This window comes from Falco rusticolus, chromosome 8 (assembly GCF_015220075.1).
Source record: "Falco rusticolus isolate bFalRus1 chromosome 8, bFalRus1.pri, whole genome shotgun sequence".
Taxonomy (NCBI): Eukaryota; Metazoa; Chordata; class Aves; order Falconiformes; family Falconidae; genus Falco; species Falco rusticolus.
The window spans coordinates 31,317,378-31,345,153 of record NC_051194.1 but is presented as its reverse complement, the minus strand read 5'-3'; the positions used below and the strand labels follow the sequence as shown (position 1 = coordinate 31,345,153).

At 38.5% G+C, this 27,776-nt stretch overlaps 1 protein-coding gene across 2 annotated transcripts in view; it reads right to left on the bottom strand.

Moving 5' to 3' along the window:
• DPP10 (dipeptidyl peptidase like 10) overlaps positions 1 to 27,776 on the bottom strand; it is a 551,325-nt gene that overhangs the window by 7,213 nt on the left and 516,336 nt on the right. For both annotated transcript variants that reach the window (XM_037398165.1, XM_037398164.1), the window contains exons 14-25: positions 27,011 to 27,102; positions 25,377 to 25,424; positions 24,536 to 24,657; positions 20,589 to 20,636; positions 18,498 to 18,596; positions 18,320 to 18,389; positions 8,807 to 9,001; positions 7,187 to 7,241; positions 2,847 to 2,946; positions 2,074 to 2,132; positions 1,913 to 1,985; positions 200 to 273 (exon numbers count right to left, since the gene is read on the bottom strand). In XM_037398165.1, coding sequence (XP_037254062.1) covers positions 200 to 273; positions 1,913 to 1,985; positions 2,074 to 2,132; positions 2,847 to 2,946; positions 7,187 to 7,241; positions 8,807 to 9,001; positions 18,320 to 18,389; positions 18,498 to 18,596; positions 20,589 to 20,636; positions 24,536 to 24,657; positions 25,377 to 25,424; positions 27,011 to 27,102 — 1,035 coding nt within the window. The remainder of the gene's footprint in view (positions 1 to 199; positions 274 to 1,912; positions 1,986 to 2,073; positions 2,133 to 2,846; positions 2,947 to 7,186; positions 7,242 to 8,806; positions 9,002 to 18,319; positions 18,390 to 18,497; positions 18,597 to 20,588; positions 20,637 to 24,535; positions 24,658 to 25,376; positions 25,425 to 27,010; positions 27,103 to 27,776) is intronic.

Genomic DNA, 27,776 nt, shown 5'->3' with positions numbered 1-27,776 from the left:
GAGCCCAGAAGATTGACAAGAAGATATGGTTCTTGACGTCCAAGTTAACAGTAATGAAAATGGGATTAAATGGTCTTCTAACTGCAAATTGAGGTAATGCCGGCGCGTTGTGGTAGGAAGGTTGCTTCCCACAGAAGAAATAGCAACATGAGATTAAATTCTGAACTATGTTCATAGGAAATGTCACAGTTGCACATACCTGCATAGTGTAATTAACTCCAGCTTTTATTAGATGTTTAATTAGTTCTGCTGAATGCTGGAAGTGGACTTTTGCTGCAAGACAACAACATTTCGATATTATTAGAAAAAGCTACGCTAATATGAAATATTTATCTGTTAAAGCTTTGACTGAAAACATTTCCAACCTCTGTAATTCCCGGATCTGAAACTGACTATCTTTCTGGTCAGGAGTGCACAGCCCCGCCAGCAACAGCGATGCAGGGTGTAACAGTGGAGGTTTTGGAGGAGGAGTTGGAAGTCCCAAGGGAAGCCATGCTTTCCAGGCACTCCGTGAGGACTCCTCTCTCTACCCGTGATTTACACACACTGCCGTAGTTTAGAGGTGTGTAAAACCATTCTGTTTGAACATCATGACAGTTTATAATTGGTTAAAGGAAAGCACATCGGATTTGCTGCTGCTTGCACAGGGTTATTACAGCCCACACTTCTTCAGGTAATGGGCTTTCTGCAGCGTATCAGTAACTTAATCTTTTTGTGGTAAAACCAGGCAACTTTATTACCATGTCCTAACCTGCAGAGCTTAGGCTGTAAGTAGGCTGGGCGGTGTCACTAGATGTGACATTAAGCAAGGGCAGCAGGCAATCAGAGTCCTAGTCTTGAACACAGTGTATTGCTCAGACATCTGTCAGAGTCCAAATTCCCTCGAGCACCGAGTTCAGAGGGGCAGAAATTGCTGCTGCCTCGTACAATCAGTGAAGTCTGAGACCCTCATGCTTGCTCAGACACCCCATATATCTTTGTCCCTCTCCCCCCTGATCTGGGAAGAAACACTGCACAGCGTTTGCACCCCTGTGATTGCACTTGGGATCCGTAACATGGGTTTGACATGTTACACCAGGGTGACAGGCTGGCAGGGCAGGTGCCAACCTCACTGTGCCAGCTCTGTGTGCGGCTACTCCCTCAGCACTGTGAAGTGCCTACCCCTCCAGACTGAGGTGTCAGAAACCTGGTATTATCCCACATCCACCAGGAAAATGCCAGGGAAAAAAGTATGCATGTGATCCTGTACAGAAAAGCTTATTGTGGCACTGTCATTTGTGCCTGCATCAAAGTTCCTTCTTTAGACTTATATCAGTTAAGAAAGTTCAGAAAAATACACTGCAGCCAAATTGAAATCTGTAATTACAAATTACCTCTTCATTGACACATCTTACGATTCTATTTAAAGTGCTAGAACTTACTCTGTTTTACTCATTCTCTGTCTTAAACTGCTGCTAGTACTGGTGCTATTAAAATGTTCCCTATAGCTTCAGCTTCAGATGCTTTGGCACTACCTTGTAATTAATTAGCTGAAAAGTTTAGCTTCCCATTTCATGCTGTACTTCACCAACTGTACTGATAATTCCTTCTTCAATTGTAGAACCTTTATGAATTTAAAATACCATCAAAATTTTATGTTGTTCTATTAATAATTCATATAATACCTTTCACTAGAAAGACGGTGGTCCACAAGATTTAAACAAATTAGAACATACAGCACCTAAAAGGTACAAATATTCAGCAAAGCATCATCAGTTTAGAGTTAGAAGTGACAATTAAATTAAACATAAAATGCTATCAGAGGGATAATGAAACTAAAAACGAACTTGCTAGGTGTGTGCATAATCAGTCTTTGAATGCCTGCCTATTAGAACCTCTGACTCCAAATGTAATTCCATCTGTAAATACTTACCATCAGCCGTCCCATGAACTATTAGCAAATTCGCTTCTTTTAAACCATGAAGATTGTGTAATACGCTGGATGCCTATTAGTCAAACACACGCAAAGGTATAAGTGAATTGCATTTGAAGAGTAAAATGGTCATTTTAGGTTGCTTATTTACGCTAGCTTACCTGATAGGTGTTTTCCTCTCTTGATGGAATACCAAGGTATCTTTCTGAAAAAGCTGATGCTGTGAAAGTAAAAACAAAAATTTGTGACTTCATCAAAACTACTTCTATTTTAAAACTCACCAGTTCTGACCTAAAGTCAGGAGAAACTATTTAAGCCATGAAGTCAACGAAGTGGTGTTAATTTAAAACCAGAATGTACCATTTAAATATACAATTTAAAAAAGGTGTTTTTTTTTTTAAGAAAAAAAATCCTCAAAACAAAACAAAAAAAACCCCAAACAACCCAACCCAACCCAACCCCAAAAACCCAAACACTAATAGATCGTTAAAGTAACCTGGCCTGATTTCCTGTGTGACAGCTCACAGTCCATAGCCTGTGCCCAAAACTTCAGATACCCAAATACCCTGTGACTGAATGTTGCCATGGTTGATATAAGGAATTTACCACTACCCTTAAGATCCATTCCTATTATAAGCCTTAATTCAGACTAATATACCTAAAGGATTCTTAGGAAAGGGGTACCTAACTGAATTTTAGTGGGAAATGGGAAATAGAATTCCTTTGCAAAAATTACTGGTGTTAATATTACGTGTTTTGGTAAACTGTCCCAGTGTTAGCTGCCCTCTCATTTAAAGGAGAGAATGGAGATAGTGAGGTGAAATCTACTTGATGTTGTTACACTGCCTGCCCTTAGGTAAAACTAATAGTAGTTCTGTGAATCAAAGATATTTTGAATAGACTATCACACAGGTGTAGGGCAGGGAACACTCACCATACAACTTCATATCTGTAATTGGTGCCACCACAGCTCCACACTTGAAGAGCCGTTCACTGGATTTCAGGATCATTGATGTAATGTAGCCACCATATCCCTAACAATGGAAATTATATTGAGATTTTTGTTGATTCATTCCTTTTTTAGCAACAATAAAGGCCACTGTGCTAATCCGATGATACCATTTTACAGTATGTATTTTGTATTCACAAGAATTGCTTTTAAAGGAAATGTAAACCTAGAGTTAAGAGTGAATAAAGATCTCATTTGATCTGGTCAGGATCTTTAAACTATGCAATTAATAATGAGTATATTTCATTTTAAGCCCCGTAATTCCATCATGGCAGACTAGCCTGTAGTTAGTGAAAGATTTGAAAATTATGGAAAAAAACCAAACCAAAACAAAAAACCAACAGTATGGCTTTTGAGAACACAGCCTAGACAGAAAGATTTGTACTCTGTTATATATTTAATGTAGATATTTGCTAATTACCAAGCTACACTGGGCATTTTGTTGACAGGACAGAGTGCACGAGAATGGGGGAAACCTGTGAATTGATTGCAGTATGTCCTCCCCGACACTGGAACTTTCACATATTGAATCCTATTGCTATTAAAGAGGTTTCTGCTACAGCATTGCCAAGCGTCCAACAGAGAGGTACAGATCCTGCACTGTTTTGCAGAAATAAAAGCTGTACGTAGCCACATTGCTCAGTATTATGTTCATCTCTGGATGCACTTTCTGGCCACAAGAGCATCCACTGGGCTGCTTCGTTACGAAGCAGGCAGCACAGATGGCATGAAGAAGGTGGGAGACGTGGGGCAGAACAGAGGGAGCTCTCTCCTTGCCTCACCACATTTATCTGTCCTTACGGCACATCTCTTCATCATCTCCCCTGCAAAGTTTATAACACACCTCCCTGGGAAGAGTTGTGACACAAAAGACAGTCAGGAAAGCTTTGCTCTGCATGAAAAAATGAAAGCTTTAACTTGAGACAACAGATTTCCTTGGAATGACATGGACAATCCTTACCTGTACGCCTTTCATCATTGTAGACTTAAAGAAAAGGAATTCTGAATTGTGGAGTCTGGGATCAATGATTTTCTCATACATTATGGGCTCTTCAAATTTCTCTATTTGCCATCTTCGTTTTCCCTTCATCAGTGCTGGAAAATTGATTTTTTCAGGTATCTTTTTGTTGTTGTTGCTTTGTGTTTGGCACAATGCACTTCAGGAAGAAGATATTATCCCATGACAGGGAAAAGAAAAATGTAAAACACCATCCAGCCCCCAAAAAGAATATTGCGCATCAAATGCTCACAGAGTTTTCTCATAGACTTTTTTGAATCCTGCCTCCTCCTGCTCTTCATGTCTAAATATTTAATGAATAGGTGATTTCTGTGGAAGAATGGAAGTATTTGAAAATCTTTTAATCTTAGCGAGGAAAAATAAGCAGAGATGAGTGTTCCTTGGAACCAACCTATAGTAAATGCAGATGGACACACTAAAGGAAATACAGGTAAGAGCTGGATTATCAAGCGAGTGTGAGGAACCGAGTTATCCCTTTCCCATAGAAATTCCAGCCGAGGAGCCCAAGAGCCACCCAGAATTGTCCATGTGCAGTAGCAGTTTTCACCTAAGAAAGAATTTCTGAGTGGGCACCAGTAACTTAGATAATTCAAAGAGTTTAAGAGAACAGCAACTGTCCTCTGCCTCTGGGTTCTCTACTTTTGATTTTGTTCAATATTCTGTTTGTGTCTTTCCCAGTAGCTCCACAGCACAATTTTAATCCCTAGGATAGCTATTGCTAGGTTATTTATTATTTATGCCATGTATTCATTAAGAGCTTGGTTTAGTTCTCATGGGATATTTTTTTTTTTCCTTTGTGCTTGTGCCCTTGCTTCCAGCCAGGCTTTCCAGGACAAAAACTACATAGTGAGCTCACTTTTTCAGAAGCACTTCACAATGATGGTGCAGTAAATAGTTCATACATCCTGGTGCAAGGATATATGTGCCTTACTCATGGGCTGGATTTCTGTGGTTACAACCCAATTGCTGTATTTTCAAGAAGCTGGATGGCTGTGAAGTTGCAACTTATTTCCAAGCTCTCTTTCCGCTTCCATGAATAAAAATGCAAACAACGTGGAAACGTAATTTGCTGTCTAACAGTTCAGAAAGGCCCTGGGATTGTGCATCACTTGGGCTTGTAACCCCTCACAGAGATAAGCAAGGTGGCATTGGCAGATTTCCTGGCAGTCAGAAGTAGGTATTTTCCACACTGTGGCCTTCTGGACAGTCTTGTTACTCTTCTGCCTTGTTACATTACTGATTGTGACAAGAATTTTATTTCTGTGTAGTTCTAAAACCTCTTAAACAGCTCCCCGACAATGTTCATGAGTCCAGCTTTGTGAGATCAGCATTAGGCAATTCCAAAGTCATCTTATTTTCAAGCAATACGCATATTCTGTTTCCTTCAGTAAGCCAAATTTAATTCATAGAAAGAAAAGAAAATAGTTTTCCTATCACATTGTTGTATGTAGTAAAAAGGAAATGAGTTTTAAAGATTTTTAATTGACTCTAAAGTAAGCAGAGTGGAGGAAAATACAATTAACCCTAGGTAGCTGTTAAATAGATATTTTTTTTCTAATTCTAAAACTAACTTTTAAATGATGGGAATTTTGTTTGACAGTAGAAAGCAACTCTGAGAAGTTAACCTGAAAAGGGCAAATTTCGGTGAATTCAAAGCAGTGTTGAAGCTAATAGAATTTCCCAGTTTTCGCTCCTTGCTTTCTCACATCTCCAACTTTCATTTCTCAATCTTTCTTTGAGAAAATAAATGCAGGAACATCATCATCAATAATATTTTGTGAGAGAAAATAATTTTGGGGTAGCCTTTGGCAGGTATGTAAAACCATGTATACCTGTATGCTGTACAGTAATTGTCTCATCACATCACTGGTAGGAAACAAGATGCTACTGAATCTCTTACAGAAAACAAGTGGACATTTTCAAGTAGCCATGAAAAGAATTTCTGAATTCAGAAACAGGCAAGCAATTCTGGATGCTCAGTGATTTCATTACAAAAATAGCACTTTCAATAGTTTGTGGAAAGAGGATATGAAGAAATATAGATGCTTCTATGCATGTGTACTTTGGTATACATATCGGTAGCAGGCACTAAAATCTCAACAGAAACGTGTGTCATCTCGTGGATAGGATCAGCCCTTCTTATACATCCCCAGCTGGAAAATCTCTGGCTGCTGCCCTATGAACCAAATACTGCTTTTGATACTGCTGAAATTCTTTCAGTGACAGTTTCTTTAGCTCAAGGAGTGTGGCAGGAGCTCAAATCTTTGAGAAAGGTCATGTTCACGTCAAATGCTAATAGTAGTCACAAACATTAACTAGTCCTCAAAATGCTACCATGCAGGAGGCAAATATCAATATCCTCATCTCACACTCAGACAGATGGGTTAAATGCCTTGCCCAAAGCCATGCAGCAAGTCAGGAGCAGAATGGGGATGGGAATTAAGGATTTTTGTAGTCCAATGCATGATGCTCCTATAACTGATGACTGGGGGGGCTGTCTAGGTACTTGATCATGGTTTTATTGTTGCTTTGAGGTCAAAGGCACAATACATCTTCATTACTAAGAAAAAACTTTTTTTAAAAAAATAGGTCGTCATGCTAGTCCACAGCAGAAGCAGCAATGCTTTTGCACAATTATGTGGTGTTTCTAATTGCTGTTTTTTTAATAGACATCAGTAAAATGCTATTTAGCTTGTTACTAAAGGTTAAGCCTTCGCCTTGGTCTATCTCATGTTAGAGGCAGCAGCATGCCACACAGTGAAGCCAGCTGACAAAATAGCAAAGGCAAGATTTCCAGATGGTGCAAAAAGGAAGTTGTGAGAGTACCACGGGGCTGTTACTCAGCTAACTTCAAGGGTCAGTAAAACATTCAGATATAAAAGTTGTATTAGAAGGACGCTATTAATTTAATTGCAGCCCAAATATAAAAGTGTAAGAAACAAGCTTTCACAAAACCTAAGCCCATATTAAACATTTCTAAAGAAAGCAGATGTTTTTTAACAAATACATTCTCCTGCAGATTCTGAAACACAGACACTGCAGTACCACAAAACAGATCTGATTGCTCTGAAATATCCATTCTGGGAAAAAAATAATAATATATAGAATATACAGTAAAATATATAAATTTCCCCCCCTCTTTTAATAACTGAAATTCTTAGGAAAATAGATAAATATATTTGATTATGAACTGATAGTATTTCCTTAAAGAATCATGATGATACATCCTGTTATTTTTGCACATTACCTTTCCAAATATACTCAGTCTCTTAGGATCAATGAAGGGCTGTTTCAATAGTGATCTGCAAGAAGAAAAGGGGGGTTTACTTTGGTAAGTAAAATGGTTAATTTTACTTGTTGAAACTAGTATGTAAATAAAATTATTTGTACAGTAAGGAATTGTCATACATGCAAATCAGGTAGAAGAATAAATTACACCAATAAAAGTATTATTGCACGGGGAAATGTGATTTGCTCTCTAGTTCTTTCTCTGTATGGGAAACAGTTGGTGTTCCGCTCATCTAACCTAATTTAGATATCTGAGTTCCAGCATCTTTTCTAAATTGTCCATTTACATCTGCTCTTTAGTTAAAGGAGAGAAGAGAGACACCCTCCAAGCAGTTGTTCTTTCCCACCCTTGCTGGAAACCTCTCTCAGTCTGGGGAGAACCACCCTCCAGAAATGCCAGGATTTTCCACTGACTAGAGCTTAAATGACTGTCTTTGACCAGGTGCCTAGTTTTTTGACAGCTAAAGGAAGGTAAGATGAATGCTACTTCTTGAATCTAGATAATTATCCAAATAATTAATTCTCTCATCAAAGCCATTAATCAGCTATGGTGCATTTTATACAGAAAAGACAGAATAACCTGAGGGCAAAATCCAAGTGCTTTTGAGGAGACAAAACCAGCCGCAGTACCTCCTCTCAGCCAAGGGCACCCTCCCTTTTTCCCATGCCGTGCATCCAAAAAGGCACCAGCTGTAATCTAGCCTAACAGATCTTAGTATTTGAGCAGAGAGCTCAGTTCTCACAGCGCAGCATATGGCCTACTTCTGATGGCCCTTTCGCAAGGGTCACCTTGAACTGGTCTGCTCAGTGCAGCCCATCCCTGACCAACATGGACACTAGGAATGCTATTGCCCCGCTATGTCATGCCAAAGATGGTTGCCTACTCAGGAAATGGCCGAAGCATCAACCCCTTTCAAAAGAAGAAATAAAACCCCCTAATATCTGGCTTAAAATCTGTCTTTCCTCGAGAATCTCTAGAAAAAGTCCATTCAGACCTGGATACTAGCCATTTGACATGTGTACCCTGAGCAAAGAGTGTTGTCAAAATGATGTGTGATTGCTCCACAGATGGAAACGACTTTTCTACAGCTGGTGGATTTACATCAGTCTAAGGATGATAATGCAAATGAGAAATAACAGGCATTAGCCCAAATTTTGCTCTCATTTACACCACTATAACTCCATTTGGTACGTATGATTCCTCCAGAACTGTGGTGGAAATGAGAGCAGTAGCCTTTTGTACAGGCCTAAAATACTGCAACACAAATGCAGTTAAACATTAACATGTGCGCTGCATGGAATCTTCCCAAGGAATATAGACAAATACAAATTAGCTCAGCTGGCATATTTAGATTGCACACGGAAGGACAGCTTTATCAAAGAGAAGCACCAACACAAAAAGCAAACACCTCTTTGACCTTTCATTTGCTGTTTGTGATAAAAATATTATTGTTTCAAAATCTGCAACTGCATTAAAAATAAACATTAATGGTATTCACCATGCAAAGTTTCAGTTAAAAATGCTCATTTGTCAAGGTGGAAGCTGGGTAAAAGAGAAGAAAAGTTTGCACATACGTACTCTACGGCTGCTATTTGGTCCTTCACTTCCACTGATCCTAAGCATCGGTGAACCTCCTGTAGAATCTTAAGGCCTTGAAATCCACTCCCTCTGCCATCAAATCGAGCTACGATGACATTATCAGAGTTGACAAGCACTGAGTCCCAGTCAATGTGAAATTTATCTGTAACCAACTGGCTGCCTGGAGCTTCATCACTGCAAATACCAACACACCAGACACAAACGAAGACTATTGACAATGTGATGCACTTTGTCGTTCTCTGATATTTTGTTTAACCTAGATGGCAGAGTTCAGCCAGTTATGCAATTCTGTTGAATTATTGTCACTTCCATCAATACCATCACATTAGCTAGTGCTGGTATCCCTGCAGTAGTAGTAAGCAAAACAATTTCTTTAACTTTCTAATTATGTTATATAACTATGTCGCAGTGTTGCCACTACCTGAATATACTTTATACAAAGAAACAGAAAACTAAAGCACGTAGTTCTGCTTATAGGTTAATAAAGTGGAAAAAACCCAACCCATAATCACTAACAGCTAGCTCAGGTCTGAGAAGGCTCATGTAGAATTTAAGTCACACTAAACAGACAAAAAGAAAAATTCATTCAATACCCTGATTATGATTTTGTAGGATATATAATACTATTAAGAAGGATGTCACCTTAGAAAACAAAAATAATTGCATTATTGTATCCTTGAATGGATTTTTTGAAATAGGGTACAAAGAAGACTAAAGTGCACACTGGAGAAAATTATATTTTCTCCATCGAAATTCATAGCAATAAATGGATGCAGGCAGGAGTGATAAGTTTATTTTATGACTGAAAAAAAAAAAGGTTGTTTACAGCAGAAAAGGTGGAATAGAATGGGAGAATGCAGTTTCTAGAGGAACAATAAGATTTTCCATTGAAGCCAAATATACTATTTTCCTTCCAAAGAAAATAAAATGTCAGTTTTAAAAGGGAAGCTCGTCATTATTTTTCCCCCAAGATAAACACAGAATAAGAGAGCAGGCTACCATGAAGTTGTACAAAATGCAAAATACTTCTATGCAGGTTGCATCTGCCAGTTGAATGCAAATTAAAATGTAAAAATGTCTGTGCTGGCTGTATGGAAATTAGATTGGACAGTGTCTGTGGGAATAACCTGTCTAAGGTGAAAGAAAGATGAAGACAGAAATTATTATTTTGCTAAAGAGACTTCTATAAACCTGAGAGGAGGAAAAAGAGATAAAAATCTACAATAACTATTGTCATGTATGTACAATAATATGCTGATTCAGTACCTGGTTTTGGCTGTGGATAATATAGACCATCTTCAAGGTAATCATTCTATCAATTAGCAAGCACATAACGAATACATATGTTCTCAAATTCAGTCAGACTTACCTATGTAGTTGCTATATCATGCACTGAAATCAGGATTTGGTTAGAGACTCAGTCACAACATATTATGCTCGATTCACCATTATCTTGTGCATCAAGTTTATACTTGGCTTTATAAAAAGAAAGGAAGGCATTTTTTTGTTTGCTCAACCAATTCAGTTGTGATTACGTTAACTGCTAGCAATGCAGAGCAATGAATTTTGAAACACTGATTGTCAAGTAAGGTCTGCAGAAAACACACAATTCAGAAGTATATTATCATTATTATTTACAATAAGAGCAGGAGCTGAACAATTTTTTTCAATTTCTACTTATTGTACAGAACAAGGTTTTCAGAAGCACTCTACATTGACATAGATATTTTCACAGAGCTTTGACCATTACTTCCAATTGTAGCAGCCTCAGAGCAGTTATAATTACTTTTTTTAACTTCTTCCAACTTTCCACAATAAGATAATATGTCAGAAATACCCTTGTTTGGTGAGGTATACTTCCAACAGTTTAATGCACACCACACAAGTGAAAATATCAGGAGTCAGCCTGCTTCGCTCCCACCTAATATAAGAACCAAAAAATGCAGTGTTTATACATGTTATATATCCAGGTTATATATCTATGTGTGTGTGTACATATATGTATTTATACACACACACATTATATACCTAGACACTTGAGAACAGGGGAAGAACTGTTACAGCTTTTCTTTATACCAGAAAGTGCTTAAAACCAAAATGGAATTTAGATGGAAGATGATACCCTCAGATCTATTAAGAAAGGAACAGGAGACAGAACCTCAGTGAGATTCTCAGTGGGCAAGGACTGACAGTGATGTTTTCCCCAAGTTCCTTCTCTGGAGGGCATAGCTAGGCTACTTTTAGGTTCAGACTTTAAACACTATACATCTTCTACTCCTGCATGATGGGCTGTTTGACATATTGCTTTTGGAAGCAATTTTCCAGTGGCTAATTTATTTCCAGAATGTCCACATAAGTAGTCTGTGACAGGCATTTAAAGCCATTTCCATTGAGGTACATGTCAAAATTCCCATTAGCATCAAAAGGTCTCTACTCTGCTGCTGCTACTAAAAAATGATACTGATTATCTGAGGTGTGCTTCTGTCCTCCACAGAGAGACAGCATATATTCTATGCACCATTTAGGCCCCACTTCTAACCTCTTAAATGGGGGTTAATCCCTTCTGCAAGTTTGTACATCACCCTGAGGACTCTGTAACAAAGCAAGTTTGTTACTACAGTGCAAGAATAGATGCATAGCTTGATTTGTGAAGTTTGTCCCAGGATTACAGCTGTTTCAAAGATCAAGTTTGGTTTTACGCTCATCACTACTTACAGCCTAATTATGATAACTACTGTGCAGTGGTACTCTTCATAGTATTATTTCGTGACCCCACTAGCAAGCCTGGAAGAAAGTCTGTGCCATCTATGCTTGGGTGTCACATAAACACAGATGTGTTGTTTCCACCTGACTCTGGATGGCCAAAAGGGAACCAAGGACTAGCCAAAGCACTACAGCAAAGCCCACGCCAGCAGTGAAAGGGCTGCATGGAGCTACAGGCTCTTCAGCATCACTCATGCATCATCCTAAGGTGCTTCACCTTAAGAACACATCATCTCCAGAGTCAAACAACAAAAGCACAATAATTCAAATGAAGACTATGTCTCATTCTTCCCAATTCATTTTGTTTCCCTGTAAGTGACAGCACTTGCACTTTCCCTTTTTTATTTTTGCTCCTGACTTTCAAGGTTTGGAGCAGCCTAGCGTGTGCCTTTGACAGCAACGACACCTGGGATTATGAGTCCACCGTGGCAGCACAACTGCTGACGACTCGGGCATACTGCTGAAGTTCACCACTGAGGTACCATTTAAACAGACAGAAGCCATCAATAATATAACAATATCATTGACCTTAGTGGGTAATTTGTATGCTTTTTGCAAGGCAGTTGCAGACATCTCAGACTGTCTGGAAAGAGAGGCAGCTCATCGTAAGTTCATATATTGCTGAAAAGAGAAGAATCTGTTCTTTCAGATTCTATAACCAAACCCTTAAACTAAAGTCTCTGTTCATGACTTGAGTTACAGCCTATGGGGAATAATATCATGTTACCAGAAGCTGTTGCTGCTGTACTCTGAGCAGTATTCATCTGCCGTTCTGTGATCATGACTGCAGCAAAATTTGTTCCAGGTTTTGCACCATTTAAAAACTAAGCGGCAAGATTTTAAATAAGAATTTTACAAGTTACAGGGTTGACCAAGCTGGGGGAGAAATTTTTTTTAAAAAAAATATGGCAAATAACTGCTACCATGACTGCTTATTTTCCTTCTATTTCTGCAAGACAGTGGATTTGATGCGGTATAGGGAAAAGGAAACTTAATAGTAAATAGGCGAGAGAGACTACAACTCAAGAGGATTAAATCTATGCAATGAAATACCACTGACAGGAGTCATCTTTTGCTTATGGTGAAAATGAGCAGGGAAATAAGATAATTTTGCAAAACTTGTGTAATAGAAAAATCCACTTCATTTTCAGATTTCACGAGCATCTCTTTCACAAGCACACCCATCATTACTGGTCAAATATCAGGGAACATGAATAGCCTTAAAAATGCAAATGTTTTCTCTCTGTTCATATACCCTGTTTAGCTATAGCGGACTGCAACTAAAACCAGACAGTATGTTAACAACTCCTCCCTGCAGATATGGCCAAACAAATTCAAATGCACCACCAGAAGTGATTCCATTACTAGGGTAGAATGATGTGAAAGACAGGACTGAAGCGGACAGCATAGTACGAAAAATAAATTTGTTATTCTTAAAATATCTTTCTGAAACCCTTGAGGCCAAAGACTTAAAGAATGAAATTTTGAGAACAAGAGATGTAACACTGTCCTGTGTCATAAGAAAAGGAGGTGAAGTTTTGAATCTCCTCCTGCCTGTTGCTAAGGAAGATTAAATGAGTGTTTTATTTACGTAGGAAGATATGTACTGCTGTGGGGGAACTGGGAGTAGGGGAGGCTGAAAGAAGGTGGATCTTAGCTTAGTGACTCCCCAAGCCTTTTGTGGGGACAACACCACAGGGAAAGGGAGTGAGCAGATCCACTGCTGCCCATAGCACCAGGACAACTACTGCAAATGAAACAGCTGGAACGAGCCTCCAATCTACCTCTCTTTTAGCCTAAGCTAAAGGAGTTCCCCTCTAGGCCCTGTGAAATATTAAAGTTCTCAAAGAATGGGGAAAAAAAATTTAAAAGAGTAAAAAAACCCCAATCTCTTAATCATCATCTGCATTGGTATTTACTTTGATGTAACAAACCCAAGAGAGCAGTGGAATACTGCTGCACTCGGCAGAGGCAGGTTGGATACAGGCATGAAATGGATGCTTTGCAAAGCAGTTAGTGGATCGTTCATGCAACTTAGGGATGCCCCTAAAAAGTGAACTTTGCAGCTGTTTTACAGGGGAAGAACTGGCCAAACAAAGAGGCCTTCAGGGATGCCCCCCTTGCAAGCATATTGCAATCAAAGTAGTGGAATCCACCACATATTTTTACACTTCACCATGCAGCCAAGCATTGCTCCTTCACTTGCACCAGCTGCCAGTTTAAACAAGCAATATCCTTTATAACTAATGAAAGGTACAAGGCAGCTATTAATAGGCAAAGTGTTACCATATCTCAGATCTCAAATATTTCCCAACACTTGCATTATGCCTTTCTACATTTCTTCTAGTCTTTTAATGAGTTATTCCCAAGGCTGTAAAAAAGTCTTCACTTCCAAGCCTACTGTCTTATCTTGCTATCAGTCCCCAGAGTGTATTAACTGGAGGCATAAACAGGTTTGATGGCCTCTGCAAGGCCTAAGACTTTCATCATTTCAATAACAGGTGAAATGATTCCTGTTTATTACCAAAAAATAAGAAAACAAGTAAACAAACAAACAAACAGAAACCTCTTGGAGATAATTCACTGTAACTTTGGAGAATACCTGTGTTGTTTTTTTTCTCCTCCTCAAAGATCAGAACAATCTCTCCCCTGATTCAGTTTTACAATAATTGGACAATTTTAAATGGCGTTAAATAATAAATGCTGACATTTAAGATACATTATCTACAGATTTTGAAGGAATGAGGTTAATTATGTTCTAGAAAAAATAAAGAATGATTATCGCCTCTCATTTTATTACCTAGATTAAATGCCAGAGACTTTACTTAATCATTTCCTGTATGTGTTACCAAGGAGTGTATCTTCCAACTTTTTTAATGAGAAAGGTGAACCATAATGAGAAAATCAAGGATCTGAAATTTAAACTTTGATCTTAATTATATAGAAAAGAGATGATAATCATTCTTTCAGGCAATTACTGTACACCTCTCTAATCTATAGCTACACTGTATGTATTATATCAGAAGGAAACTGAATGTGAAATGTATTAGTGGTTTAGAAGAACAACTGGAAGAAAGGAAAGTGTTATAATCTACTTGCATTTAATGCCCTATGCATCACAATTATTGAAAGAAAAATAGTGCTAGCCAACATAACTGGTTTCTACATGAGATCTAGCTGTTAGATAGTCCAGCCATACAGATGGATGTAAATTTCGACATAGCAATAGAATGATCTTTTATTTGAGCATTGCAGTACACTTTGTATACACTTCGTAATTGCTAGTGGATGAATCTTCACAAAATCTGCGTGATGAAGGTTACAGGACATTCAAGGCCTTAAGTTGTGTCTACATGGAGCTGTGCTGAGTTCACACCCGGGTTTCACACCAGGACCAGAATTCACTGGTACAGGCTCCCTTCCAGGATTCAGCCTTAACACTCAAGACACCTGGGTGCCATATGCTGGAAGTTCAAATTTACCTGTAGGCATCAGTGCATGAATACAGGAGCCTCATTATAGTCGTGCACCTTTGAAATGGCTACTAGCTTTCAGTGATTTGAAAAACAACCTCCAATAAATAATACTAAACTTTCTCCCTTTTATCTTTTTCCAAGTTCGGTTATTGTAATTGTAATCCCATTGATCCAGACAGCACATTAACACCACACAGAAGTAGTCGCTGCTGGTGAAAATTTACTGTCAAATTATGAACCTCAGCCATCAAAACACCACTTTATTCTGAGCCAGCAAAACCAGCCACCAGCACACAAATTCTGTAGACAGAGACGAGACCACACAGGCAAGCCTGATGCTGCAAAATGTAAGACACAGGGAAGATGACTATGACGCAATGATCGCAACCAAACAGCCAGTCAGAGCCTGTTAAACCGTATATACCATATTTACCCTCCAGCTTAGGGGACAAAGCCCACATGCACTTAGAAGCTGAACCAGGCATTTAATTTGCACTGCAGAGGCATAGTAGGTGAATTTCAGGTTTAAACTCACATTCTTTTTTCCTCACCTACTTTCCTTCCTTCCTTCCCTCCCTCCTCTTTTTCTGAAGTCCTTGTCAAATCGCAGCACTACTGAGATGGAAAGCAAAAGCCACTTCATATCTGCTAATACTCCACTTGCCCAGATACATATCTTGTCTTTATATACATGAAAGTGTATGTTGCCTGGATCAATATGTTATATAATATCTCCTTTCCAAAATATGGATATAAAATTAAACCAGCATCCTTACCAAGGACATTGGTGAGTATTCTTTTTCAAACTTCAATCACTGGAATACAATAGTAATTCTTTCATGGCTGAGAAAGCAAGAAAGTAGGTGCAGCTAACGAATATGAAAGTAAGCACTTGTTATCAGCCACTAATACAATTCTTGTCTAACACTTCTAGCAGTAGGAACAGGGTATTTCTCAATCAGTCCCAACAATATCACTCTGGGACTCAGGGAAGTCAAGTATCTGGGAAATTATACTATATATACAACTAATCAGGGTTTCCTTTAAAAGGAATGTTCTTGGACTTGAATGCATTTTTTTTTTTTTGAAAGTAGTACTTCTGATAATGAAATAAACCTTAAGATGTCAACCTGGAGTCGTGGGGGTCAAGAAATTACCCTCTGCACTCACACAGGTTTCCAATCCTTCTCTCTCAAGAGCTAAGCAGAATTTATTAGGCTCAAATAATCATCCCACAAGGGAACCTCCCATAACTTCAGTGACAGTTTTCAGTTTTATATCTCATTTGGGGACATCTTTAACTCAAGAAAGGACTGCTGGGAAGTTTAAGTCTGTAAAAAGCTGCTAAGAAATAGAACTTCTTTCTCTTCTAGGGAAGAGAGGGACACAAAACGTGCAACATTACATGAGCCAGGATAGATTTCAAATTTTCAGTTTCATGTTTTCATTAGTGTATATAGTGTTTTCTAAAAATAACTCCTGTAAAAACTAACATCGAGAATTCAGTATTGCAAAGGTAAGGATTTGACAAAGCAGAGTCTCCATATTATAAATATAGATACAACAATCTGTATTCCTAAGTGGGTGAATTTCCTTTTTATCTCAAATGCACATCATAAAAAAATAAAACAATTATAAAACATATTCGTACATTATGACTTGGCCACATTATTCACTCACTGGGTACTGGCAACTTTGGCAAGTTTAAATTCAGACCTTGCTTCAATACTGTCCTCAGTTATTTCAACTCTTGGTATCTAAAACCATTCCATAATCGTATTTCCCTAGCTTTGTTTTCCAGTCATTTTTGGCCTTGGCGTCCTCCAGGTTTCTGATACTTCCCTTCTGTTTTTTCTAGGTTCTACATGCAACCTTATATTCTACCATAACTGTATATGGCAGGTTTATTTATTAAGGACACTTAAAAATGAAAGCATTAGACTGCTAAACACTTTAGTGTTTCCTTGCACTTGAAAGAAAAGAATAAGCGCAGGTGTTTGCAACTCCCTCTAATGCTGCTGGTGTCAATTCAGAGTTGGTTTGCCTTCGGCACACTTAAGAGAGCTGCTTAAAATATAATCATGCTTCCAAGATCAGGCTAGCCAATACTGCAAAGATAAAATAATCCATGTGTCCTGTTTCTCCACAAGAAAAGAAAAACATGTTCAGGAGCCACTTATAGCAGAGAGCATCCACACTGAAAAACCTGAGTTCTGAACACAAACTGGACTTAAAAATGAAAAATGCTTCTCTGTCTTGTTATCTAAGATCTGAGGTGAGTAGAGGAATCTGGGATTGCTCAGCAGCTGAAGCTTGTAAATTTGACCTGACATACAACAATAAGGATCTCTGCTGTCACTAAGGGCAGGTCTACTCCAGGTGACACAGCTCAGCTAACGTGGTATTTTCATGAATTTAGCAGTGCACTCCTATACCTGTTAGTGAAATTCACATCAATTCCTTCCCAATGGGACTAGAAGAAGATCTGTAGGTACAGAAAAGTCCTCTACACCCATGCCAGACCCACGCTAGGCTCAGGTGGAAAGCAATGAAATGCCCTGATGTGGCCATCACCAGTTTTCCTAGGTAGGTTGAAGGTACATTTATGACTCTGCTTTCTTCCTCTGCTATACATTCTGTAGGCATGCAACTTAAGAGGCTGACTGTCTCTGAAATACACAATTTCTTTCTAAAAGAACAGTGCAGGTTGCCAGGGAATACCTCCTTCCTCCCATAGAGGTTTTCTACAAACAACAACAGACTCTGGATCATGCCTATAACACCTTCAGCCATTGGTGCACAAAAATATATTTTTTTCTTCTTTCCAGTGTTCCTAAAAGCAGTTTTGCTCTATGCATCTTAACTGAGCCCCTCTTAGAAACTCTACCCATTTCTATCTGGGATAAAAAGGAGCATATTGTCTGAACGAGATCCTTTGTGGGTAGGTGTCAGTATGGGTCCAGGAAAGACTGCAGAACCACTCTCAGCTGCACCATCAGAAGGGCCGGTGCCTTGCATACATAAAAGTACAATGAAGCTGAGCTAGGTTTGACAAGCTCAAAAAACCCCAGGCATCTCTACCAGACAGCACCTATAACAAAATTCTCCTGAGAACAAGCCTTTTGATTTATCAACTCAAATCCATAAGGCAATTTTCCTACCCAAGGTAAAAAAACAGTTTCTAATTACAGAGTTCAAGGTTTTCTGTGAAGTACTTTTTTATTATTTTTAATGATTCTACACAGATACTTACATTAATAATAGAAGGGCATACTGGTTTCGATCCGTGAAATCTTTTGGCAGTGACAACTGTAAAGGGAGTTCTTTTAAGAAAAGAGCAATACATTAAAGGCTGGTAGTTACACAGATGAAAAACAGTAACATTGTAAGAAAGCTTTTGGTTTGGTAAAATAACATTTTGTCAAATTTACCGTAATCCTCAATATGAAGCATTTTAATTTCAGTCCTGGAATTCTTTTTCTTAAAAACAGCTTCTTTCAACATAGCATTATTTTCCAAAATATAAAACTCTGTAGGAAACAGGAAGAAAAAGCAAGTTGAAAGGTATAGCAAATCATCAGATCAGAGATAAATGGAGATTCAAAAAAATTAAAGAGCCAAATATGCAATAATAAATCTTGTAAATCAATTCCTTCTGCAAATACTTTTTTATAATGTAACTGCTTTGCAATTCAAGAACTGAACAATCAGCTTAATTTAAAACATATACATTATTCCATTTTCTGGCTTCAACAGGTTTTGTTTTTGTTAAGGACTAACCATGAAATTGCTGATGAACAACAGGAATATTAGTATCTTTGACAAATACTAACAGCAGCTGTTACAGCGAAAGGCTAGTCTGCTGGGCAATATCACAAGCCTCAAGCAGGCATCCTTTTCAAGCTACGTATTCCAAGCCAATATTTAGCCAGCCCAGCTCTACTTGATCACTGCATGTCTTTCTCTGTCTTCTGTACTTCCAACAAAGAGCAAGACTTCAGTTTGTTTTAGAGCTGCAGACAGATTTGAAGCAATTCTTTTACACATGAAAGAATGATTAAGTAGTTCTTTTTTTTATTTTCTTTTTTACTCAAATTACTGATCTTGCTTCTAAAATGTAGATTTATTTTATTATATTTTATTAAACAATAAACCCTCCACTTAGGGCCAAACCAGACAATCTAAGGAGAATGTTTGTTCTGGGCAGTCAACCAAAATAGTATAATTATAGTCTGAGGATGGAATAACTGAAGTAATCCTTAATCATTCTTTTATGAATTGAAAAGGATAATCTAATCTTGCACCGAAACATGAATGGTAAATTATCTCCGTCATTATTTGGTATCTTGTTACAACAAACAATGTCCTTCTATCCTGACTTGCTTTGTTTTCCTCTAACTGCTGTACATAGATCTCTTTTACAATAATTCACTACCAACAGTATTAACTAATAAAGAGCAAAAGTCTACTTTCACAGAACTGAGTAGCTGTACAGAAGTCAATGAATTTACTTTTAGCAGTAGCTACCCCTTATCGGCTATAGCACGCCTGGATAAAACTCCCTCCCCTTGGTGTGCTATGGCAAGGAAGCCAAAGTGCAGACGTGATAGCGTTACGCTGGTGATCAGTGCTACTTCAACATGCAAGACAAGGTTCACTGTTATGGCTGAATAGTGGCTGGCCCATGACAGAGGGGATGCAGATAAGTACAATTCAGGACTTCTGAATTCTGGGAAAAGTCCTGGGGATAATCTAGTGAATGAGATGAGGATATGTAAGGACTGGTTTAGTGCTTTTGAATGGAAAGATGTCTCCTTTCCCCTAATTCACACCCTCCTGCTATGTGGAGGCACAGCGGAGTGCACCAGAGAATTATCTAAGCTGCTGAAGGACAGTCTTCCATTACAGAGCACCTCAGGCAGCAAGGAAACATCAACAGCTTTGGTATCAATGTACAGAAAACAATGAGTAAAACTTGAAAATTAGAGGTATTGAATACCATCCTAAAAACCTTCATTCTTAGATTAGCCATTATTGAAAATGTCAGTGGAGTCACTCTAATTTGAGAAATATAAAAGAAGGACTAAGTTCATCATATGTAGGTCAGATTTTATGATTGATCATCCAAGGACTGTACCTTACTTCAAGATAATTGGATTGTAACTTTAAAAACATCTCTAAAATACCGAAGGTATATCGTAATAGCAGCATAATTTACATAGAAAGCCAAACGGATGAGGACCAACCTGCCATCTAATTAACTCAAGTGTAAATAGAAGATGAATGATCTGCACTTAGCATAAAACATATCCGAAAAGCTGGGGAAAGTTTTAATCATTTGATTAACTTCCTTCCTTATTATTTGCAGATGTCGATGTTGCTAAAAGGTAATTAACAGAACTTTGTATGAATGAGACATCTATTAGTTTGCATTTACTTGTAACTGCCTCTCCCCTCCCCCACACTCCCCAAAACAATCAAGGATGATAAAAAGATAGACCTACTCCGTCAGGAATACTCACTTGCAGTATTACTTGTACTGTGCACACTAACAACTGGAATGCCTGGCCCTGTTTGGAGGAGAGAAGAAAAACAGAGGATGTATAGGGTAGTTAATAATCAGTATTTCAGTAATAGAGGATGAGAGCACCAGTTACCACCCAAGACCGAATCCTGGACACCCTGTACACATGCTTCCCTTCAAACACAGCACCAGCTCCACTGGTGTCTCTTGCAAAGGACACAGTTGAGACTACGGGACCAATAAAGTGTGAAACAGAGACTGCCTTCTGCCTGAGCAAGCAGCCTAGACCTCTGCATCCAGAAGGAGCATTTTTTTCTAATTTCCATGTTTTAGCTATAAGTGAAGAATAAAAAAAATTACACACCCACTTAAAGGCACTGCCTAAAACACAGCAGTTTGACATTCAGAAACAGTAATTTTAGATCGACTGGGAAGTGAACTAATGATAATATTCACTTATATTTTCTATGGAAAAGCTGAAAAGTGTTGAAAAATTATCACATATTTCGCTTAATTATCTGTTTAAGCAGCTCCTTTGGTACGCCAGCTCTGCAAGACCAACAGCATCACCGTTAAACCTAAGTGTAATGTAATCAAATCTTATTTCATGGTAATGTCAGATACTATATGTTTACTTTACCACTAAGAAACTAAAAGCACCAGGAATCATTCCCCATGTCAATAGGTACTGTGCAAACGCACAAGATGGTACGTGAAACTGGGGTGACCGAACATTCAGCACACTTAGAAGTACAGCTGAGTTTGCTGTGTCTGTTCTGAGGATCCCCCAGTGTAAACTTGCAAAAGAAAATGTTTCCCTACCCCCAACATGGAATTTGTACATGGGAAACTTAGTTTTATCTCAGCAAGACAGGTCTTTAAATTACATGCAGGCAGTCACTATTGGGCTAGCAAGGATGATGCAAAAATGCTGAAATCCCTGAGGACACCCATGGCAGATGATGGCATGGACCCTCTGAAATTAGGAGTTAAGACTCATATTTTTAAGGGAAAAAAAAAAAAAAAAAAGGATTCCCTCTGAAAGCAGTTCAGAGACAGAGCTTAATTTATGTGTTCTGAGTCACCCTGAGAGGTTGTCTCTCTCAATTAATTATTGCATGAGCCTAGGGAAACTTAAATACCTGAAAAAAATAGCATGGTGCCATTCACAGCCTGACAGCCTCCACTGGAAGATTTTATCAATTTCATTCTCTGCCTCAAGGGAGACTACTGACAAAAATCTTACAGGTAGGTTGCTGACAAATCAACGCTTTCTGCCTTAGCTCTTCAAGAAAATAATTTCTTCAGCTGTCCCTTTTTGTTTTGTTTTGGTTTCTTTCCAGCTCTTTTTACTTCTGAATTTGTCATTTTGCTTTGAATTCTGATTTAAGAAAGACCATTTTTGGAGGGGAAAGCATTGGCATTTTGCAGGCCAGCTCTATTTGTCATACTAAAAAGATGGAAGGATGATGACAGATTTTGAAAAAGGGGTATTACAACAGATTAAAAAGCCAATCAGAAAAGAGAAAGACAGATTTGTATTACAGGCATTATGTTGCAGCTCATCAGAACTAAGCACAACACTTGGATTTCCCATTGACCTCCTATAACTAACACCAAATCCACAACTTGTTTCCTGCTGTATAAAATGGGAAAACCAATTACTCCCTTTGTGAAGTATCTTACTTGAGTGGAGAGATTAACATCTGTTAGTGTTTATGAAGTGCTAAAGGAAAAATCCACAAGCAGTGGGGAAAAAGTGTAAAGGACGTGCTTGCCAAAACTGAGAGGCTGTAGAGCTGGTCCTGCATCTACTGGGCTAGAAATAACTCCTGACTCGAGAGAGTCTTGGGAGATGGATTCAGGTGGTACACTGAGACAGAACTCCTGACTGAGGGTAACTAAGAAGGAAAAACTATCCTAATAAAGGTGCTCATGGGTAAACAGGAGGTGGAAGATTTGAAACTTGTACAGATCAAACCAGTCCAGAGTCCCCCAAGGACTTTTCTGGGCAAATTGCTTTTGTAACAATTCAGTCAAGCTTTTTGTTGTGGGAAAATGAGTGTATATGCACATAGATGTGGTGTCATCTGTCTCCTTGAAGCAGTTTATCTTGTACTCTTACAAGCAGCTCCCTGCAGAGGAGTTTTAATACCTGCTCTATGGTGGTGTTGCCATCAACTTCGATACTGTCAAATATCCAACCCACCACAGGCATTTTGCAGAGCTGTGGCAGTACCTGGGGGCCACACTGCTGCTGTAATTGTCCAGCACTGATAAAACACGAGAGAAGACCTCTGAATAACTCCAAGTGAACAACTATACATTAATGTTAGAGGTAGGAAAAACTTAATGACAGTTTATCATCCCTGTCCAACACCTGCAGCTTAGGGCAGTCTACTGGTTGCAACTCAGTGAGTGCAGGTTTAATCCTGGGAGGATGATTTACCGTCTTACCAGCTCAAACAGAAAACTATCTCTAAAGTCACTGAAAGTCATGAGCTTGTGAGGAATTTCATGTGCATACTGGCATCCACATTTTTATATCAAAGAAACACATCAAAAATAACAGGCTGAATATACTTTGCTAATATAATAATAAGAAGCTATGGTTTGGGGCCCTAGCACATTGCTGATTCAGGGCAAAACACTCTTCCCAATTTACCAGCCCTCTCTCTCAAAGGAATCTGAGACTTTCCCCATAGGGACTATGTACAGCACAAGGGAAACCTCCGCTTAAACCATGAGGAGCTCATTACTAATGCAGTCTTTACTCAGATAAGGGCCTTGGGATTAGCTCCATAACTTCTGTCACAGCTTTAACCATGTATAAACCATACAGTTGGTACATATACATATATTTTTCCAACAAGGTAGGTATTATAGGTGCACTTACACACACACACACATACAACAACAAAAAAAGCGCCGAACAAACACCCAGCCTTATTTTAGCCAATATATATTCATAGTTTGTTTGTTTGAATAGATTCAGTTCTCAAGATGGCAGGTACTTTATTTTTGTGCAAAAAAAAATGTACAGTTGCAAAAGAAATAGAAAAAATGCATGCAAATAAAATGGGCTATTCACATCTATTTGAGATGAATTGTGTTCTACTTTTCACGATCTTATGCTAGTTGAGCAAAAATACTCGGAGAACGTTGTCTGTAACATACTGCAAGTTTCAAGGTCAACAGGTCTAGCTAAACACTTTATTATCGATTGTCTTATGCTTTTCTCAACCCGTTTTTAGAATCTTATTTATCAGTGTTTATTTCCTGGATGTGGGTTATAAATTTCTCAGTGTGGGATGTTTCTAGTTTTCTGTTTATACAGAAACTCTGAACCCAATTGGTGCTATTCAGTGCTACTGGAATGCAGCTAACAACAAAAAGCTAAAAGTTATTTATTGCAACTGTAATGCTAAAGATGATCTGTCTGTGTGGATTAAACCATACCTGTTTTTTGATAGATACACACAGACATACACATATGTCGGTGACTGTGCATAGATAAACTGTGCGCGTACACATATATGCATACAGGGACATAGTGTTATCAAAAGCAGGCCCTCATTTTTTAACCAGGTGTAGTTGCACAAGATCAATCCCAATACATAATATAATGAAGCTGTCACAAACCACAGTAGCGTCACTATAAATTCCATGGGTTTTTTTGGTGAAGGATTTTTATTCAGGGTAAATTTAAAAGTCAACGTCCTTTACTAGGGCTGAAGTGTTAGGAATGGAGCAGCTTTCTGACATCACTGGTTATTTAGGTTTTACACAGAACATCTTTACTTACAGTCTTGCAATAAGCCCTGTACAGAACTTTGAGTAATACATCATTGAGCTAAATGTTAGACTCCAGCCTAATGCACTTCCCAAGGGAATACATTAATTCAGAAGCAAACACAGTACTTTTACACGCTGTGCATGACTTACCTTTACAGTGCAGTAAAAAATGCCTATTCATGGGGCTAAACTTTGCGCTGAAATACGTGCACTGGTCTTTCAAGAAGTTACACGAGAGACACTGACGATTCAATGATCCCACTGTTGATACACTGGAGAAAAAATGGATCAGAAATATTTTCCATTGTAATAAAATACAATAAACCAAGAATCAGCTCATCAGAGCGATAAAATTTGTTTCAGTCCCTAAACTCGCCAAAATATCACTGTCTTATATTTTGCTTGATGCAAACTGTTTTCAGATGACTCAGTGGACTACTGTTCTGTAAACTGGGCAATATGGACAGGATCCAAAGCCTGCTCAAAGGAGGATTGGAGTTCCATTAACTAGCAGTGCTGGGGGTAACAGTGTTAGTAGGACACTAACTAATGAAAAGCCTCGTTAACTTCAGATTCAAGCACCGAGATTTATGTAAGGAGAAGGTACTTTGCCCACACACTTTAAATTGCATGATTAAACCCCACAAATATTATTTTTATTTAGAAGATTTTCACTACTTTTAAACACTGTCATATTACATGCTTATATTTAGGTTTTGCTTTTTAGATGCTTATAAAGGACTAGTGAAGACATAGCGGTAAAAACATTTTCTGTTAAAATATTTCCTGTTTTTTTCAACAAGTAAAATATCAGCATTTTGAATTTTGAAAAGCTGTGATTCTTCCTTTGTTACAGCTCAAGTGTACTAATTTTTACACAATATAAATGATGATCCAAACCCCAAAGTAGCAATTAAGCTCACAGAACATCATCATAGCACCTCCTGCTTGGGATGAAGAAGCTGTTAACACAGCCACATGTATTACTTACCTGTGTAGCTGTCTTCCTCTTGGGGATTCTTCAGTGCTTAAGAAATAACTGTGCCCAAAAGACAAACAAGGTTAAACTCACTTTGGTAAACTGTCTGATTTGGGTGGTGTTTAGAGAAGTGTGAGACGTCATAAATAACTTTTAAAATTAAAAATTCCAAAATATACATGAGATCAAATACTTTTATATAAATCTTAGCCCCAAGATTAAACTTAGACCCAGTATACAGAGCAATTATTTCAGATGCTATATGATTTCATACAGAAACAGTGATGAACACAGTATTTCATGCTTTCTATGTAATTCCTGTACCGCCCAGAAGCTCCTGTAGCAACCAGGACCTCTATCGGCATATTACAAATACAGAAGAGAAAGTTTCTCCTTCACTCCAACAGTTTGCAATATAAATCCAAGGAGCAGAAAAAGGTCACAATGGAATGGTATCATAAATTACAATAGGCCTTATGATACCTGAAAGCCTTTTTGAGCTGTAGAATCGACTTTTTTCTTCTATCTAGAAACAGAAGCTAGCACCCTAGGCAATGGTTTACAGAAAAGGTTGCATGCATGGGAAGAGGCTTTATTTAGTAGAGCTGCTGCAAGAATATCAAGACAACTCCTTGGTGTGTCCCAGATGAGGTGCCTATAAAGTTTCTGCTTTAGAGGCAGAAGAGTAAGGAAGTCCTCCCAAGTGGCTGAGACAACCCACATGCAGTCTGCCACCTCTCTGCAGGCTGAGTTGCATCCAGACCTCATTTTTTCATCTGAACCTTGGAGAAGTATCTAAAAATTACCTACGAATGTATTTTCAAAACCCTTGGAAGGACTGGTCAGAAAGGGTGCTTCTCCAGTGCCAGTGGAGATGACAGACACTGTTGCAGCCTCAAAAATGTTGCTGCTGAAATATCATGTATTTTAAGGAAAATCAGAATTAGACACATCTGTGGGTTGTTTGGTTGTTTTTTTTTTTTTTCCTGCCATGTGCAGCTATAAGTGAAGACCAGCCAAGATCTAGTGAAATTATATAGAGCTTTCAGATGTTTTGTGTCGTTTCTGTACTGCTCCCAAGAATCACCAAGTATGTGCTGCATTTCCTTCCCAGTACAGCACTAAGTCGGTCTTTGGAAAGATTTCTCTCCGAGTGAGCTGGGTGAGGATCAGGGGTTTGGATAATCTCTCTATATAATTTGAATTTATGAGGTTGAATCAGATTCCCAAAGTCCAGAGACCTCATGCTGTAACCAAAGAAGCATGAAAACTGAAGATTTGGGGTTTTATCAAGTAGTAAAAAATTGCTATGACTTCTTATCTACAATCCAGGAAAGAAGTCACCAAAATGTTATTACTGCTGTACTGTGTGTTGATTTCTTTTCTTTAAAAAAATATAGAGAGTCAATTGATGTCACGGTATGCTCCTTTTTCTTCTACATAAAAACACACCCAGTAATACACAGGAAGGTAAATTGTCTTACAACTGCGCTTTTATGTACTCAGGTGTGTCAAATTTATGGTAATGCTCAAAAATGAAAAAAAAATAATTGTTGCTTCATTTTAGATATGCTATTGCTAGTCAAATAGATTCCACTTTAATAAGTTGGGTATTTTCATAAACAGACAAAGAGAACAGTGCTTACATCTTTTGAGTATTTTCATCATATGCCAGGATTTTGATAACTTCCCAGTTTCCCGATGTCAGGTGTCTCACACTGATTTGTTCACTTTTAGCCTGGAGAGAGACAGGGAAAACATTAACTTCCACCGTACATGTTACATTTCTCTTTGCCTAGCAGGACTGTATGCACATGTCATTACTGATTACAGCTTTTAAAACTTTAATATGCAACATAACGTCTTTAAATCACAGACCTCACATTTTGACAGGCCTGAACTTCAAGTATCCTTTCCCTCCCATAGATAAAACTTTTCAAGGTCATTAAAATCATCTCAGTTTTCATCACAATTTTTGTCCATACGCCAACAAACAATAAGAAGCCTCTCCACCCAGGGTCTACAAGGGAAGTCTAAGTGTAGCTCCCAATTTTGGCAACTGAACCAGAGACTTGCAAGTTAGGAAGCACCCCTGGCTCCTCTCAGAATTTGTTTCTGTCCCGGTGTGAGCCTAGGAAAAAACCTGCTGCAAAGGGAAATGCAAAACCTCTCTCAAAGAACATGAGGGCAGTTTCCTTGGCCCACCGCAGCAGGAGCTGCCTTAGGAACCCCCAGGGGGTAGCGCCCACCTGCCCTCAGGTAAAACCAAGCCTTGGCTGGACTCTGCGGCAGGCTCCTCACCAGGCACAGGCTGCAAACCATGAAACCTGAAGAGTGAGAAGCTCATCTGAGTGTGCTTCTTGGTGCAAAAGGTAAACCTGTGGCTTACAACACTGAAAATTAGAACTTCAC